Source organism: Colias croceus, chromosome 22 (genome assembly GCF_905220415.1).
Source record: "Colias croceus chromosome 22, ilColCroc2.1".
Lineage (NCBI taxonomy): Eukaryota > Metazoa > Arthropoda > Insecta > Lepidoptera > Pieridae > Colias > Colias croceus.
In genome coordinates, this window is record NC_059558.1 from 2,968,559 (window position 1) to 2,988,118 (window position 19,560).

The following is a 19,560-nucleotide window of genomic DNA, read 5'->3' on the forward strand; positions in this document are numbered from 1 at the left end:
CTAATCTAACCATAAGTCCTTGACGCCGCCGAGTTATAGGGTCGCGAACTTGTAAAAAAAAAAAACGTTAATCCGGTATTCTCGAGCGCGATTGTTTTTATTTTTATTTTGAAGAATATAATCTAAAACTTACTAAAAATACAAAATCTGCCGGTTTCCGCATGACCGGAAGTCTGGAGGAGCCATTTCATCTTCCGAAGAACGCGTTGCAGCATATAAGTCGCGAACTTTACTTTTTCCAAAAGAAAGTTTAAATAAACAAAAAAGGTAATTTTATTTTACAAAAAAAGGTCTCTTTTCATTTTTGTCCAAAGTTAAAACTTTTTTTACTTGAAGCATCGTAAAAAGTCAAACTCCCGGTTTTTTGTGTATATCTCTAAAACTGAGGGAGTTAAGAAAAATTGATATGAAATAACGATGATTAAAAAAAAGAAACCCACAAACCTTTTTCGGTCAGATTAAGAGAACCCACCAACATTTTTGTCAGATTAAGAAAATATGCTTTCAGGATACCGAGATAAACCTCCCCTATGAAAATCTGACGCGCTCGAGTATTTCAAAAGGACTCTTTTTTTCTGCATTTTCAAAAATTCATCATAACTTATCGTCATGTCGTAATCGTCAGTTTTTTTAAGGGGAGCTTCCTTGGGGCCTACTTAACACCCCTTCCGAAAATCTGACGCGCTCGAGTAAATTTTTTTTTTTTGTGCATTTTTGACGAATTTATATGCCTAGCCCCACCACGCAAACCGGCAGATTAGTATACCGTTGTTATCAGAGGGACTTGGGGCATACGTAGTATGAATATCTGACGCGCTCGAGAATGCCCTAGTAACTGTTTTTTTTTTACATTTTTGAAAATCCGTACACGCCAAACCCACCGCTAAAATGGTTTTTACCATAGAAGCTTTTCTTTTCGAAATTATTTTCTCTTTCGATTTTGATAAGTCTCGACGACGCCGTTCAATTACGTCATTTAGCTACCTCGCCTCCCTATCTATAAGCGTGGGGTGTTGTTATTTTTTATGATTTTCCTTGTTTGGTTTCGTATAAAAGGAGTATATATTTATATGTATACCAATATGTTATGACGTAGGTAGGCATAAGCTTGCTGTAAGATAGTATATGGGAATAATTTGAGGTATATTTTATACTCTTATGGACACGTATTTCTTTTACTTGTATAGAATTCTATTTTTACACTGTTCTCTAAAAATACATAAATAAAACTACTATACAGTATCTCTCTCTAAAGACCCACAAACGAGCGAGACGCCCAATCGCATTGACAAATTAGCCCTGTCCCAATATACCTCCATCTAACGATGATATATCCGTCTACCCGCACTATATTACAATGTCAGTCGGAGCTAATGTGACGTCATTGGAATACACGTAAATTCATTACGTGGGGAGAGATTTGTTGGATAGGTTAGACTTGTTTGATGGTGTTTTAATTGCATGTTTATTTATGCCTACTCACAATTTTTATATTATATCGTTCTTCCTCTCATTGTAGCTAGAAAATTGTAAGAATATCAAACAATTAATAAAAAATCATATAACCTTAAAATACATATGTCTCTAAAGTATCTTTCCTGTTTTCCCCCCATTTTTTGAACTTATAGGTACATAATAGAATTCAAATATCTTGATGATGTTATTTAATTTACAATTAATTGTTCCAGTCATGAGCCGGAAGGCGGTGGGCGGTGCGGCGAGGGGCCGCTAGCGCGCGCCATGCAGCCCGCGTCGCCGAAGCGGCACGCGCCGACGCAGACGCACGGTGAGTGACCGGCATCGACCACACAATGGTTGTGTGGTCGATGGTGGCCGGCTTTATTGTTGTTCAAGGGCTGCTATTCACGCGCTGGTTTGGGAAATGCAAATTTAAAGGATTCAAGAAGAAAAATTCATTGGATGTGAATGGAGGGATGGGACTTACGGTGTTATGAGGGAAAAATGAAATAAATATGCCAACAAAATAACCTAATGACCAAAAACCAGCAGTAGAAAAATGAATTCGTAAAACTTCATATTGATAAATAATTATTTTTATCTAAAACGCCACGTTTAACAAAATATGTGGCCATACGAAAAAACGTTTATAAGAAACAATTAGAAACATAATATGTGGTCAGTCACGTCTGTTAATGTGACTTCTGTGTAGTATTTATTTACCCTCTCGTCAACAGACGGTCGTTTGATATCATTTAGGCATCTGTCGTTAAGGGGAAGGAAACATTAGAAGGAAATTCTTTACATTGGAAATATTTTCTTTTCTTTATACTTGTAAAAATGTTACGACTTTTCTTTAACAAAGTTACCTTTTTCAAATGACAATCGTTCACCATATTGAATTCTATCCTCTATATCACCTTTTTTATGACTTACTGACCATTATTAATTCCGATCGGTTCAGCAATTACTTCCGAACACAGATTGTCAGAATTGCCTTATTATTATGCTTGCTTATTACTTATTAGTATGGATTTCAACTAAAGTTCAAAGTCAGTTCCAAAATGATTCATCAAGAAAGTTCATACCGTAATTACTATAATAACAATTAGGAATAATTGCGATACTCGGCCGTCAAAGGTCGTTTGTCGCTTCCTTCGCTCGATTAATAGGTGATAACGAGCCGGTGGGGTTAACGAGCAAGACGCGGCAACCCGCGGTGATTCGTGCGTTCCGTGAATGTCATTTTGATTGAACGAACGCCTTGATAAGTATGGATATTGGATGGTATAAAATGATATGTTAATTAGTTGAAGTGTGGCTTGAGATGTTTGTAGTTTTCCGACTTGGGTATTGTGTAGGGTAGTTAGTTGTACGTTTTTGGTATCTTAGGGAGAGAGGCAAAGGGACATCGGTACAAGCATATCACTATTCAACAAATATTATTTAGAAGACTTGTTAAAACATTCTGCAGCCGTGCACAATGCACTCTTTGAGTCATGACAAATTATTATTATCAGAATGAAAACAATAGATATTATTTTATAGTAAAAAAATAGATTCGCTGTAATGCTACAGACTATATAGAATATCTATTTCTATAATAATAAGGTTTTAAAATAATTATTGTTAAATAAAATGAAATAACTTATTCGTAGAAATATTTCAAGTAACAAGAATTTGAAGACAAAACATCTTCAATTAAATATTTTTTACAAGCACAAATGAACAGACTCACCCGTCATCACAGTAATTACACATATAATGGTGCAAAAAAACAATGACAGGAAAACACAGTCGAAAGTTTTTTTTATTGCTAAAATAGTAAATATTAGTATTTATTAACTATTTTATTGATTAAAAAGTGAAAATAATTGTGAAACACACCTTTTATGTGATCTACGCAACGTTTTGTATAACGCGGAGGTCAACGTGTCAACGGTTAACCGAATTCAAACATCTTCTCAAATAAACCAGGGGAGTACTAGTTTTATAATTTCATTGTTAATAATTATAAACGACACCTACATTCATTTGTAATACTAACACCGCTCATATTTAATGAGCTACGTCACAATAAATACATTGGCATAAAAGTTACCGTCTCACTTTGCTTGACAAGTTGGAAGCAATTTAGAAGACAAAAACTTATCGCCCCAGACAATATTATTCTTTACTCTTTACTACATCATACCGTTAATCACTTCATATCAACATTGAGTTCTATCATAATAGTATTCAGGAATAATTATCTCATACATTTCTTTTCATCTGTTTCAGCAACTTAAAAGTACAACATGCTGACCCGCAAGGCAGTAGCTAAAGACATGGAGAATAAATTAAAAGCTACACTCCATGATTTAAAAGCTTCACAATCTTTATGTGAAAAACTCATACAAGAGCGGGATGAAAGTGAATTAGAGATTCAAGAAATTATAAAAAGGAACTCTCTTCTAAAGGCCGAGCTGGCTGAACTACACATGAAATACATTCATAGTGAAGACAAGTGCAAAACCCTACAAGACGTTGTGGACAGCTTCCAGCAGTGCTCTAGTGACCATGAGAAAGCTCTTAGCCGTATCGCTGAGTTGGAATGTAGCTTAATGGAAGTGCAAGAGGTCAATCCCAAGCGGCAATGCAACACACCAAGTAGTCTTCATGATGAATTAATTGAATGTGGACAGTTAAGTGGCTCTATAAACTTTAAAAAAATCAATTTCTCTTCGCATAAGAAGTTAAAAAAATATCTTAGATTAAGTAAGTTCATCAAGCGCACGCAATCTATTGTTAGAAAGAGTTCTTTAAAAAATATAGTTCAACTAGAGAAAGACAACAAAAACCTTGTTCAGGAGTTAGATAAATATCATAGGGATCTAGAATATTATAAAATCTTGTATGATGTAGAAACAACTGAACTTAAGGAGAAGATAGACTCCTTAAGTCAAATGTTAAATGATGTGAACCAGAAATACTCTTCTGCCCAAATGCAAATTAACGAGCATATACAAGAGGCAGATTATCTTATTAAGTTGAGCAATGACAATATGGATCGTTTTGAGTCGCTGACCAATAAATATGTATGTCAGTGTTCAAACAGTAACAATGAGCAACCGTCGCCCCATAAGTCTGACTACACAGACATACATAGTGTTAAACCCACTACCACAATTCAAACCAGTAATACTAAATACCTTTCAAAGCAGGAAATTATTGTGTTGTCGGATAATATTGGTCAGGGATTTGGCGCTATGCTTAACAATTTAGGGCTTAAAGTTACTAATGTTTGTACGCCTAACAGTTCATTTAAATATATAATCAAATCACTGGATCATTTCAGCTTTAATAAGAATAATATTGTAATTATATTATATGGGGACAGTTTAAATATAAATAATAAGGATATTGATGTAGGATTTAAAAAAATGTTAGATATTAGTAGTAAGACTAAATGTAAATTTATGTTGTGTACATTGCCATACCTACCTGGTTTAACACAGGAACAAAATAGATTAATTCATAATATGAATTTAAAATTGTATAACCTAACAAATCATCATTGTGATGCATTTATTTACTTTGACATTAACTTATGTATTAAATCTTTTACTCTGACAAGGAATACAGTCATGTATCTGCCATCTAGATATAAGCGTGAACTTGCTATGTTAATAGCATATAATATTAACCAGTCTGGTACATGTTCGGTATCAGACCATCAATCTACTATAATTTTATGTAGTAGTAATTATATTATACATCAACCTAGGTTAAGTGTTGACAGACAATCTAGCCCTAAGCTAGATTTAAACTAGTATATAAGACAACAGCTAAGCAGTCTTTTTCCATTGTGCATCAAAATATTCAAGGCTTGGCTAGCAAATTGTTAGAAATAGAATTGTTTCTGAATGATAACAATATTAAAATATTTTGTGTAACAGAACATTGGCTTAAACAATGTCAGTCGTTAGTAAATATTGAAAATTACAAATTAAAAAGTATATACTTTAGGACGCAGGCTATTCACGGAGGTTCTGTTATTTTTGTACATGATAGTGTAAAATGTAAAGAACGAACTGACATTGTTGGTCTTTCTGTAGAACGGACCATTGAACTGTCCTGTGTGGAGCTGGAGCGATATATTATTGTTTGCGTTTATAGACCCCCTTCCAGTGACTATAATATGTTTGAGAAAGTCATGGAAGAAATATTAAAGCGTCTAAGCAGGAGTAAAAAAAAAGTTATAGTATGTGGTGATTTTAATATTGATTTACTTTTACAAACACAAACGGCTACACGAATTGTTAATTTATTTCAGTCATTTAATCTATATAAACTTTTTAACGAACCCACACGAATTACACCTACTTCTGCAACCTGTATTGATAATATATACTGTGACTGCATCTGTTTAGAGAAAAATATTCTCAATACATTGACTTCGGATCACTGTGGCCAGAAAGTAGTTTTTGAATGGGATTGCATACCTACATTTAAAAGGATTAATGTTAGGCCTATAAGTAAAAAAGGCATTAATAAATTTAGAGATAATATTAATAAAAACCTGCCCGTACTGAATGATCAATCCTGTAATAATAATCCTTGTGAAATGTTTAAAAATCTTTTCAATTTAGTTCATAATGAATTTGAAAAAATATTTAAAGTTAAATCTTTAAATATTACCAAGGATTTACCATTTAGTAAATGGGCGACACCTAGCATACATAGGTGTAGGATCGTTCTTTATGAGTTATATGGTATGAAGCAATATAATAAAGACCCATCTTTTCTTAGTTATGTTAGAAATTACTCAAAAATTTTTAAAAAAGTTTGTTTTACTGCAAAGCGTTTGTATATCAAAGAAAAAATACGCGACTCTGATAATAAAGTTAAAACAGTCTGGTCTATTATTAATGGTGAAATGGGTAAAAGCAAATCAAGTAATACCATAAAACTTGTATATAATGACAGGGTTATTGACAAAAGTGCTGATGTTGCGCTTGCTTTTGAAGAATTCTTCAGTAGTGTCCCTGCTACTATTACTAATAGTTTAAATTCGTCTTCAGCACTTTCAGAAACCTTTTTGAGGGACCATGTTGCGGGGTGCAGTACATTATTTGAATTACGACACGTAACTGCTAGTGATATTGTTACTGCCTTTAAGACGCTTAATCTAAAAAATACTTGTGATCTTTGGGGAATGTCCGTAAATTTAGTTAATAATATAATAGAAAATATTGCGAAAAATTTAGCTTTCATATTTAATAAGTGTTGTGACTATGGTACATTTCCTAATTTACTAAAGCTTAGTAAAGTTATACCTCTATTTAAGAAGGGCGATCAAGAAGACTGTAACAATTATAGACCTATCTCTATTTTACCAACATTAAGTAAGGTATTCGAGAGGTTGATATTAAACCAATTGAGTAGTCATTTTGCATCTAATAATTTACTGCACACCAAACAGTTTGGTTTCACAAAGGGGCGCTCAACCACAGATGCTGGAGTTGCACTTCTAACACATATTTATAAAGCATGGGAAAACTCAAAAAATGCTCTGGGGATATTTTGTGACCTCTCCAAGGCATTTGACTGCGTTGAACATTGTACTTTGTTACGTAAACTTAATCACTATGGAATTACAGGAAAAGCCCAGAACCTCATAGCGTCATACCTGCATGATAGGATACAGACTGTAGTTGTTAATGGAGAACGTTCTAGCGGTGCGTCAATTAACATTGGTGTTCCACAGGGGTCCATTTTAGGTCCCTTCTTGTTCTTGGTATATATCAATGATCTTCCCTATTATTTGCAGGATAGGTGTGAAATAGTTCTGTTTGCAGATGATACCTCATTAATTTTTAATGTGGATAGGCATGACCCAAATGTTGACGAAGTGAACAGTGCTCTTTTACACATATCTGAATGGTTTACTGCCAATAATTTATTATTAAATGCCAAAAAAACCACTTGTGTTGAATTTTTACTTCCTAATGTAAAAAAGTTGAACAGAGATATTACCTTGAACGGGGAGGTATTGCATCCTACTGAGTCTACTGTATTTCTAGGGTTAACATTGGATGAGAAACTACAGTGGGGAGCCCATGTCAACACCGCTGCAGGTAAGCTCAGTTCAGCTGCATATGCAGTCCGAAAAATAAGGCATCTCACCGATGAAGATACGGCTAGATTGGTTTATTTCAGCTACTTTCATAGCATTATGTCCTATGGAATTCTACTGTGGGGCAAGGCTGCAGATATAGAAACTATATTTATCTTACAGAAAAGAGCCATTCGCTCCATATATAATTTACGTGCTCGGGACTCACTAAGAGATCATTTTAAGAATACTGGTATCCTTACTGTACCATCACAGTATATATTTAATAATATTTTGCATGTTCACAAAAACGCCGACTTACACACAAGAGTAGGAGATAGACACGATTATGGCACAAGGAACAGGAATAGAATTGAAATGCCATTTTTCCGATTAGCTAAAGTTAAAAATTCATTTATGGGTCAAGGTATACGCTTATACAATAGAATTCCTCTCAATATTAAAGAGTTTAGTAGTTCTAAATTTAAAACTTATATAAAAAATGTACTAGTTCAGAGAGCGTACTACAGTATTCAGGAATATATGGACGATAAAGACCCATGGAGGGTTGTCGCGTAAAAACCACAGGACAGTTCTTGGGCATATTATGATATATTATGTATAAGTTAGATATAAGTTACATATTATGTAATATTGACATGATTTTAAAAGAGCAACTATGGAGTTTCTTGCCGATTCTTCTCCATAGATACTGCTTTCCGAATCGGTGGTAAATGTTAAAAATACTTATGTAATGACGATTCGAAAGTGCTACTAAATAGTAGTCTAATTGAATAAATAAATGTTTGAGTTTGAGTTTGAGAAACAGAAACAGGCTTCCGCGTCAGGACTCGCCTCCCAACGATACACAGTAAAAATAGCGGGAAATTACGGATCGATTACAATTAATTTGCATACACCAGGACACCTGTTTCTGCCAGTTTAATACATATTAATCTGTTTTCCTTACTAATTAGTATACGAGTATACGGCCATATACGGCCTCACAGTTCCACAGAACGTATTAACATATTATTCCCCTATAATCGCGTTTTCTAGTCGCTTCTGGGAGACGCCGGACGTCGGTTTAGCATTCTGTATGTGCGACATGCAAATTTTATATAATAAAATCATTTATATTCGTCAAGCTGTACCCACGGATGACAATGGTGCTTCTTGAAAATATTTTATTGGGCCCTAAATTATAAATTTTTATGTCGTCCGTCAAAGCGGCTGGCGTTTGGCGAGAACTATTTTAGTGTCTCCCGTGATATATCATGCGGTTTATTGAACAATGAACTTATGAAGATGTGAATGAATTATGGAAATGGTGATATGTCGTTTTGCATTTCATGTGTTTAGTCATAGTTTAATGGAAACGGTTTCTTTGTAGGTTGTTTATGAATTATGATTGTGTACTGGGTGCATTCTGTTTCATATAAAATTAATTGAAGTTACTAATTCTCGGTAATTTTGAGATAAAATGAGTGTTTATTTTTTATCAATAATTGTTCCGGATACTGGCTTCGAAAATAAGGAGCAGTAATTGCTCTATCAATTTTCCTTATTGTCTTGAAAAAATCTTCATTAAGATTATGAGGTACCTATCTGAAGGTTAAATATTGCGATATTTTATTTTGTTTTACGTAATTGCTGTTTTCTGCTATATTTTATAAAAAGGCCGTGTTAGTCAAGCCGCCACTCTCTAAGAAATAGCTGATTTTAATAATTTTTTGGTTGGAACTCACTATAATAATAGAAAAATATCTGAATTGGTCGAGTCGTTCTCGAGCTTTACGCTTAGCAACACATTTGGCGATTCATTTTTATTTTATAAATTATAAAAGCTTTCATACATAATTTCAGGCACATCCCAAGACCCGTCCACGCTGAAGGTCCACCTGCCCAACGGCGGCTTCAACGTGGTCCGCGCCTCAGCAGACGAGGACGTGCGTTCAGTGATCAGATGCCTCGCGGCGAGGCTTGCGGCCGGCGAGCGTGTTTACGCGAGCTGCTTTGCATTACGGGCGAGGCGGTTGACTACCGGGAAGGTGAGTTGAAGTTTGAACTGTGGTCTAAACTCTAAAGAAGTATATGAAAATATTGTTTATGTTAAAGAAATATTCTAATATGATAGCGGGTTGTAAACGCGATTTGCTTGGAATGAAAAGTAGTATCTACGTCCGTAGATATACAGTTTTTTTATATGATCATATTATATGATATAAATAAATCGCGCGTTGGACAAATAATTAATGTCTTTAATTTCTATAATCTAAATTAATAAACAATGTTAGTTGTGATTCTAATATTTTCTAATGAATAATGATCATTACTTGTTCGTATAAGTTCAAATTCTCGTATTCAAGTTTTAATGAACTTTGCAAATGCACGTGAACTTCACGTAATCAACTACAGTCAAAAATTGAACTTTATTACACCTTTCAAATGTTTTTAAGCGATTCTGAAGTCCCATCTACCTTTATGCAAAGGTGTTTATATTAATGTACTCCAAACGAGTCGTAAATTCCATTAAATTAATTTAATTTTCCCCTTACCCAGATCCGATGGATCCACCAAGACACGCCGGTCTCCGAGCTGCTCGCCGCGTGGCCAGCCAGCGAGTGGCGGCTGGAGCTGCGCGTGCGCTACCTGCCCGCCAACCTGCGCGACCTGTGCGACTCGGATCGTGTCACCTTTCATTATTACTATGACCAGGTGGGTTATTGTGATAAGAAAGTTCAGAGCATGGAAGAAAGGTTAGTCTTGGCATTTATGGTAGGTACTAGGACCGCGTCACCTACTATTACTACGACCAGGTGGATTATTTTGGTATAAGTAAGAAATACAAGTAGGGAACAAAGGTTGGTACCCCTGAGCCCGTTGCATCTGTGCAAAGTTCGAATTCAAAATCATTAATTCTTTTCCAAATATCGTAATACTAATTTACCTTCTAGAAAGCGAATTTACAGAAATGATTGTTCGTTAGCTGTAAAAATAGAATTGTTGAAAATTTAAAGTGCCAACATAGTAGTTTGGGCTTAAACTTGGAAGTTAGGTTCTGGCGTTGATATGTAAGCCATTCCTTTATGTATTAAGATTTTAATTTGTATATTGGTACGTTCCAGGTGCGACATGACTACCTCAACGCCAATCATCCGATGGTCGACCACGACTTGGCTATACAGATATGTTGCTTGGAAATCAAGTGAGTACAATAATAATAAATAAAATCAGATGTGAGATCACATTGTTTTTGTATTAAACTGTTTCTTTGCGCTTTCTAATATTATTGTCAAACTCTAGGTTTTAAAGCTGTCTTTAGGTACGTTTGTTGAAAGAAATATGTAGATGCTTCTAATAGCTGTTTTAAGTATTTTAGCGTAATTAGCTAGTTACCATATTTTTTCTGGAACCAACAAAGGCAAATCAATCGACACAAATGCTCTTTAACAGTATTTTACAACAAACTGTACTGTTAATCAATTAGGGACAATTTTCTAGTCATTTCTACTAATAAATTGCTTCTTTATAATATGGAAATATGTATGAAATATCTCGAAATAAATGAAGTTATTTATTATTAATTATCTTCCAGATACTTCTAGGAATATTGTCCTGACCATATGCAAAACCTTTATTATTAACTGTTTCTTCATGTTCCAGATACTTCTGCAAGGACATGCAAATATCCATGGACAAGAAGTCGAATATCGAATATTTAGAGAAAGAGTTTGGACTGCACAAGTTTGTGCCTAAATCCGTGCTGGACGCTATCAAACCGAAGGTGCTTAAGAAGTCCATACAACAGCAGTTTAAAAAGGTATGTGATTAAGTGTAAATGGTATTCTATTCATCTTGTTCATTATGTTCACCATGTTCACTCTGTTCACCTTGTTCATCTTGTTCACTCTGTTCACCTTGTTCATTCTGTTCACCTTGTTCACTCTGTTCACCTTGTTCACTCTGTTCGTCTTGTTCACTCTGTTCATCTTGTTGCCCGCAGGTGGTCGGCCACCTGAGCGACGCGGACTGCATGCTGAAGTACGTGGAGACGATGCACACGCACTACGGGTACGATAGAGAGACTTTTACGGCGGCGCTCGGCTCCGGGTGGGCGATACCCGTCGAGCTTGCTATCGGGCCCGATATCGGTGAGGATGGGTGTTTTTTGCGCGTTTAGTTGTTTGATGCATATTCAATTGACAACATTTCAAAATTTTAAGCTACTTATTTTTTTATTTTAATGAAAACTAGATCAAAAATTATGATACATGTATTTTTTGCTTTTTCTAAATATTAAAGTTTTCATTCATCTTTTTGAGTTTTAAAATCATCTCATTCTAAAATGTCGTAAGCGCCAAATGACGTCATACATACGGAGGAATACAATTTTTCCTTTGCCACACTAGTTTAAATTTAAAAAAAAATCTTGACAGTTGACATTTTGGCACATTTGTCACTTTGATTCGTCAAGCTTTGTAAATATTGTTATTTGTTATTTGCTGATCCAAATTTTGAACAAAAGAAACTTATTCGCAAGTACTGATGATGATGACTTTATGCAGGATTTGTTAAGGGGTGCTGAAAATTTCTGGGAAACAAATATACTATCCCAAAAAACGTTGGAAAGTGTTAAATGAATACAACTTTTAGTAAGTAAACAAAATCTTTTATTTCAAGAAAATTATGAACACTATAGGCACTATTTGAATAATATAAATAAATTGATCTAACTCCAATCAAACAAACATCACGCTAATGAGATTAAATTAGAAAACCAAAACACAATAACACGATTTAAAAGTTTGTTGACATGAATAATTCACAAAAATGACTTTAATATGAAATTTGACACATGCCATACCCTGTTAATGTCAGTGATAGTTTTTTTTTAACTTTTTTTAAATTAGGCTAAGGCGCATTTTTATTCCTCCGTATGTATGACGTCATGATCACATTTTTCGTTTTTATTTAATTTATCTTAAAATATGCGATGAAAAAATTTAATAAATTGTTTTCTGAAATCGCAAGAGCAAAATAAAGAAACGGTTTTTTTCTTTCATGGCCTTATAAAAAATGAAATGTTGTCAATTGTGGGCTAATAAAATATTGTAGTGTTCAATCACAGCTTGAACTTTAAAGGACTTATTTTGTAATATTAATTAAGAGAATAGCGTACCTTTTGTTTGTTTGTTAATTTTTTCCATGTATTTAATGTGACTATTTAAGAGTTCTATTTACTTATTAGTCCTTTAAAATGGTCGCCGTGGTCGTTCTTATACAAACGACCAAATAGTCAATGGACTAGGAATTTTTTGAATACTTTTTGTGCGTTTACGTGTGTACATTTTAGATTTTGTAGTAAAAATATTTCCTCTCCACAGATATATCATACGTATCGCACAAAGCGGGCGAGCCGCCGACGTACACCAAAATAGCGTCGTTCAGCGACATCATCGCCGTGCAAACGCTCAAGTCCAACTGCACACAACAGTCTCAGACGCAGGTATTTATACGCTATAATTTACGATATTTTCAGAACTACCCTCATATTATTTTGAATCCAGTTTACAAAGATGAATATAAATAGAAACAAAATGTGTTTTTACATTTGTTTAATATCAACTTGATAGTAAATTCGTTAAATAAAATGATGAAATTAAATTTTTGCTACATTCTAAAAAAAATTCTAATAGTTTGTCTTATGATTTTGCATTATAGATAAAATTCGCCAAAGCTGCTATTCATTCATTCGATGAAAATATTATGAAATGAAATGAAATGAAAAATACTTTATTGCACAATTAATACAGGATTATAAACTAAGAGCCATACAAGTAATAACATGTACAGAGGGCGGTCTTATCGCTGTAAGCGATTTCTGCCAGACAACCCGAAAATTTAGAAGGATTACATTTAAGGTGGTGGTGCATTACAAACTTAAAATTCAGATTTTAACTAAAATAAATAAATATAAAATATAATTATGACCTAATTATAATAAATATACATAAATAATAAATATATAAATACATTATAATATATACCTAATTATATATTATATATAAATATATACATAAATACATACATACATGTGAAACTATATTAATTATGGGCAAGGAATAAATTGAATTAAATAAAATAGATAGTTATATTTTAATATACATATTAAGATTCCAATTGAGAGAAATACTGCTTTAATGCATTTTTGAAAACAGTTATTGACTGAGCACGTCTTATCGATTCTGGAATAGAGTTCCAAAGGTTGATCGCAGACACAGTGAAGGAAGAATGGAAGAAATTGGATTTGTGGGCAGGAATGCTTAAGGTAAGTAGATTAGAGGAACGTAGGGTAAGGCAATTTTCACCGAGGAATTTAAAATTTTCTTTAAGGTAACATGGGGTTTTAGGATCAAATAAAACTTTGTACAACAAATGCAGAATATGAGCATTCCGGCGGACGCGGATGGGAGGCCACTTGAGCTTGGCTCGGAATTCGGACACATGATCATATTTGCGTAGTCCAAATATGTAACGTATGCATACGTTTTGGAGTCGCTCAAGGGAGTCAAGTTGCTGTACGGAAAGGTCAGGATAGGAAATGTCAGCATAATCTAGGATAGGAAGGAGTAAAGTCTCTGCAAGCGATACTCTAGTAGGAATGGGCAGAAAATTGCGCAATCGACGAATGGAACCTACAGCGCCATACATTTTTTTCCGTAACGTCTCTATTTGCACATTCCAAGACAAGTTCATATCAAGATGGAGCCCAAGGTTTTTGACAGACTCACTAAATGGAATGTGTGATCCACCAAGAATTAGCTTCGGTAAGCTGTTCCAATCTAGTTTGGCTGTCATTTTGCGGCTACCAATTATGATGGCTTGAGTCTTAGCCGGGTTAACAGTCAGACCGTAATTGTGTGACCAGGTAGCTATAGTATCTAAATCAGCATTTGTACGTTGTATGGCTTCTGAAATTTCGGAAATGGCTGTATGCGAGTAAATTTGCAAATCATCTGCATACATATGGTAGGGAGAGGTTAAATTAGAGGAAATTGAGTCAATAAATATAGAGAAAAGGATTGGTGACAACACGCTACCTTGAGGGACACCGACACTTAAGTCACACCACGACGACAGAACGTCATCAACTTTAATACGTTGCCGGCGCCCCTGAAAAAAGCTACGGAACCATTCAATAGCTGCCGATGAAATATTAAGAGAAGCAAGCAGACCCAGCATAATATCATGATCGACCGAGTTAAATGCGTTACTAAAATCTAATAACGTGAGAATTGTGAGCTGCTTGTTGTCCATTGCTTGGCGAATATCGTCGGTGACTTTAACGAGTGCAGTGGTCGTGCTATGGCCTGGGCGGAATCCGGATTGGAAGGGATTGAATAAGTTCTGTTTGTTTAAAAATGAACACAACTGTTGTTGAACAAGTCGTTCCAGGATTTTAGAGAGGAAAGGCAGTATTGATATAGGACGGTACTCATGGAAGGATGAAGGATTAACTTTTTTTGGAAGAGGAATAATGAAAGCTTCTTTCCAAGCTTTGGGAAATGTGCAAGAGGATATGGATTCGTTAAGGATGTGAGTTAAGATAGGAGCTACGACTTCAAGGATAGGGAGGATCATATCACGACCAATACTGTCACTACCAACGGCTTTCGAAGAAATGGACATAATGCTCCTCTTAACATTATCAACGGTGAATTGACTAAAATTAAACGGTGGCAGGTTCGGGGCCGATTTTGATGAAAGGAGGCGTAGTGTGTGAGATTTGGTATTTGCATCCATACTAACTGCAGCATTGGAGAAAAAGTTATTTAATAAATCAATATTTGTATTAATGCTACTAGATTGAGACGATTTGCCAATCCCTAATGATTTCAAAAATTTCCAAACCTTAGCGGGCTCACCGTTTTCAATCGTTTTGTGGATGTAGCGCTGTTGTGCATCCCTACACATAGTATTACAGCGATTGCGAATCACCTTGAACCGTTCTCTATTAATATCGGAGTTGTCGGTCTTAAGTTTTGCCTTAGCACGATTTTTCTTATTTAATGCAGATTTTATATCGTTAGTTAACCAAGGTGCGGGAAGGTGCTTCAGTTTTACTGGACGTAGCGGTGCATGCTTATCATAAAGTTGAACAATTAGCGAGTTGAACAGATCAACTTTTTCATCTACCGACGATGCGTTAACTACGGATGACCAATCTGTTTGTTCCGCGTCGTTATAAAGCAATTCTCTGTTCAAACCCCCAAAGTTACGCTGCATAATGACTTTACGTTTGGGCTTAGGAGGGCGGATGTTATAGGAAAGGAATAATAAGTCGTGGCAAGAGAATCCGTCCGCAGGAAATTGCCCAGACTTCAGAACGTGGTTAGGAGAGGAAACTATGATGAGGTCAAGAAGGGAAGGAAGTGAGTTAGGAGGGTGGTGAGTTGGATTTAATGGCAGAAGGTGGAAATTATAAGAGTTTATAATGGAGAGTAGTTTTTTAGAACGATGATCATTTTTTAAAAGACACGTGTTAAAATCGCCCATAAATATGACGTGGTCATAAGAGGGAGCAAATTTTTCAATGAGAAGGTCGAAGGAAGGGAAGAAGTTAACAGTAAGGTCATGGCTATAAAAAACACCGAGCAGGATTTTGGAATGGGAAAGGGAGATCTCGAGAAGAAGATGCTCAGCCTCATCATGTGGCGGGGGTTGGGAAGAGGCGCTTATTAAAGTGAAAGGAAGGTGCGAACGCAGGTAAATAGCAACCCCACCACCACCCCTACCAAGGCGATCATTTCTAATGAGTTGGTATCCGGGAAGGGAGTAGGAGATTGAGGGTAGGCAAGGTTTCAACCAGGATTCGGATATGAGAATAGCATGGAGCTCGGGACAATCAAAGGATGCAAGGAGATCTGGATAATGTGCCGGGATGCTCTGAGCATTTATGTGTACAACGTTAAAAAGTTTTTTGGAATTAGAGAAGGTAGAGGATAGTGCTGTATTAAGAGAAAAGGGAGAAGTACTGTGGTAACTGCAATCAGTGCTGGACTCAGAAGAGCTGATAGAATCAAAAGTGGCAAGACTACTCAAACTGTTGTTTGCAGACATTTTAATATGTTTATGAGTATGTATTAATATAATATTATAAATATACTTAATTAAAATACAATAAATAAATAGAACGAAAATAAATAAGTGTTATTAAAATGAAATATATTATATACTAAACAATGGTTTTGATACTAGATATATGTATAATAAAAAATAAAAAAAATAAATAAATAAATAGGCATACAAAAAAAATTACCTTTGAGATACAACAAAATTTTCCAAAAGTTGCACCAACCAGCGTATAACAATGACATATAAAATAATAAAAACAATTATAAATTAAACCAGTCGTAATAATGAACTTAATAATAGCAGACTTTCAAAATAAAGCATACAAATGTCAAAAGTCAAAAAGACTCGTATTTAGTTGGTAATAAATTTCTACGCCGCATTAATTGAGATTGTCATTTGTCAAATGTCAATCATGTCATGGTGACGTTAACAAAGCTAGAAGTGGGTAACAAGTAAACAAAGTATTTAATTTAGCTAAAGGTAGAAGAAAAGTTTTAAAGCACCTGTAATACATAATTAACATTATAACTAGTGATAAGAAGAAAGACATTTGACCAATGTATATTACAATACTTTTTGCATTTGACATTAACATATTATATATTATATAACATATTATATTTAACATATTTCTGTAAAAGGCAAATAAATCTTATTCAAACAAAAAGACGTGTGCCACTCGGGCACTGGGGCGGTTGCGCTATTGCATGCTATGCCTTCAAGCCACACCTCCGCCCGTCGGAGTGGGGAGCGTGAGGTTTTTTCGTTACGGAATTTCTCGATTCGGTCCCCGCGCTCAAGGCCCGCGATAGAAGCTATGCAATAGCTTAAAAATCTATATTTTCAGAGTGGATCATCATGCGGTAAAGCTGCGTTACAGTTACGAGTTAAAGGTGCAAGTGAAACGCTAACTATCACGTGCAGTAGTGTTGATGTGAGTCTATATTATATTATTTTTTAATTTAAGATATTATACTAGTATGTAGCCGCGGATTCGCCTGGCTCGAATGAGATAAATATCGAATTTCGTACTGGAATAATGTTATTTATTTAGTAGTAAGTTTTTAATTATAAATTTATTACCAACGTTTTAATTTTACAAGATTATAGAATACGTAGTAAAAATCTTTAGAATTTGATTATACCTGTACACTGTAGTTATTGTAGGTTGTCTGGGTTATTGTAGGAAAAATGTAGCAGTTTATATATAATCCAAAAATTATAAGATGTAAATTATATCTGTCTGTGATCTTTAAACAGTTTTATGAAATTTAAGGGCTGATTTTTCAATCCTTGGTTAAAACTTATTCGTCGAATAACGTAAAAATTAAACTACCATTTCAAAAATGTATTCTAATTGTCCGTATTTGACAGTTTACAGGTGACATTTTAATATTATAAGACGGAAACATTTTAACCAAGGATAGAAAAATCGGCCCCATAAATTGTAACAAATATATAAAGAGACAACTTTATGTATATTGCAGGCTGCAGAAAGCTTAGCGGATCTAGTCGATGGTTATTGCCGACTCGTCACTGACTCGCAGACATCACTGTGGAACAGAACCAGTATGTATATATTTTTTACTAGCTGTGTCCCGCGGTTTCACCCGCATTGCTCCGCTCCTGTTCGTCTTAGCGAGATGATATAGCCTATAGCCTTCCTCGATAAATGGGCTATCTAACACTGAAAGAATTTTTCAAATCGGACCAGTAGTTTCTGAGGTTAGCGCGTTCAAACAAACAAACCTTCAGCTTTATAATGTTAAGTATAGATTACTTCTCTGGTATACTGAATGATATATTATTTTTCAAGCTACCGTTTGGAAACAACTCAACTGTCAATGTAAAAGTAAGTTTTACCATGTCTGGTTCATTACATACAAAACAGGATTAATGCCATCCGACTACCAATAGATGCCGCTAAGTGTATCATTTTAACCAGCAAAAAATAAAATTAGATTTAATTGCAATTTCATTGCTTTTTATAATTTTTTACATACTTTTGTAAATGGAACCTACCTATTTAATTTCATTTTCGCTCGATTTTAACTAATTTTACAGAAAAGTTTATATTCAAAACAACGCCATCTCATGAAACTACTATAAACAAGTTATTCTCCTCCGATTTGGCGATGCTAAACGAATAATAGATGGCACTACAGACTTTTTACGTTACTTTTCACGTTTTTAACACAGACTAATAATAATGTTATCACAGACCACAGACTAATAATAATATACTACGTTTTTAATACATAGTCTCATTGCCTTTGCCACCTATAAAAATATTGTAAATGGGCTAAAGCCGTTATTAATTATTACAAACTGCGTTCCTGTAGCGGCCTATATTAGGTAGGTACCTAGTGTATTGATAATTTTCATACGAAAAATGAATTGTCGGAAAACTTGCGAGATTGTGTGAATATTTGATTGCAAGATCTCATTACAAAATAATATACAACCACAGACTAATAATAATATACTACGATACAACCTATACTTAAACGCTTAAACCGTAGTAAGTATATTATTTCTAGTCACATTTAATTATATATAAATTATAAATAAATATTAAAGGACAATATTACACAAATCGACCTAGTCCCACAGTAATCTCATCTAATAAGAAAAAGATTATTGTGCGTGCACTGTCGTTTTTGTGATTTGAAATATTTGATACTTTATAAGTAAGAGTAAACTGTATAAGTTTCATATTCAAATTATTTGTAATTTAAAATTATGTTTTAAAAATTACGTTGACTGAGATCCCCTTTTTTATGGGTTGTTGAACGGATTGGTGGGGTAAAGCAATTTGACAAAACTTAAATCCAAAATGGCGCCGACAAAAAATTTACATCTTTTCG

At 34.6% G+C, this 19,560-nt stretch overlaps 1 protein-coding gene across 6 annotated transcripts in view; it reads left to right on the plus strand.

Annotated features, from left to right (window-relative positions):
• Positions 1 to 19,560, plus strand: part of LOC123701823 (focal adhesion kinase 1) — a 156,150-nt gene that overhangs the window by 114,782 nt on the left and 21,808 nt on the right. For all 6 annotated transcript variants that reach the window (XM_045649394.1, XM_045649393.1, XM_045649392.1 and 3 more), the window contains 9 exons: positions 1,689 to 1,786; positions 9,422 to 9,606; positions 10,118 to 10,273; positions 10,684 to 10,763; positions 11,222 to 11,378; positions 11,562 to 11,709; positions 12,943 to 13,064; positions 17,541 to 17,627; positions 18,181 to 18,262. In XM_045649394.1, the coding sequence (XP_045505350.1) occupies positions 1,741 to 1,786; positions 9,422 to 9,606; positions 10,118 to 10,273; positions 10,684 to 10,763; positions 11,222 to 11,378; positions 11,562 to 11,709; positions 12,943 to 13,064; positions 17,541 to 17,627; positions 18,181 to 18,262 (1,063 nt within the window). In that variant the 5' untranslated portion in view covers positions 1,689 to 1,740. The remainder of the gene's footprint in view (positions 1 to 1,688; positions 1,787 to 9,421; positions 9,607 to 10,117; positions 10,274 to 10,683; positions 10,764 to 11,221; positions 11,379 to 11,561; positions 11,710 to 12,942; positions 13,065 to 17,540; positions 17,628 to 18,180; positions 18,263 to 19,560) is intronic.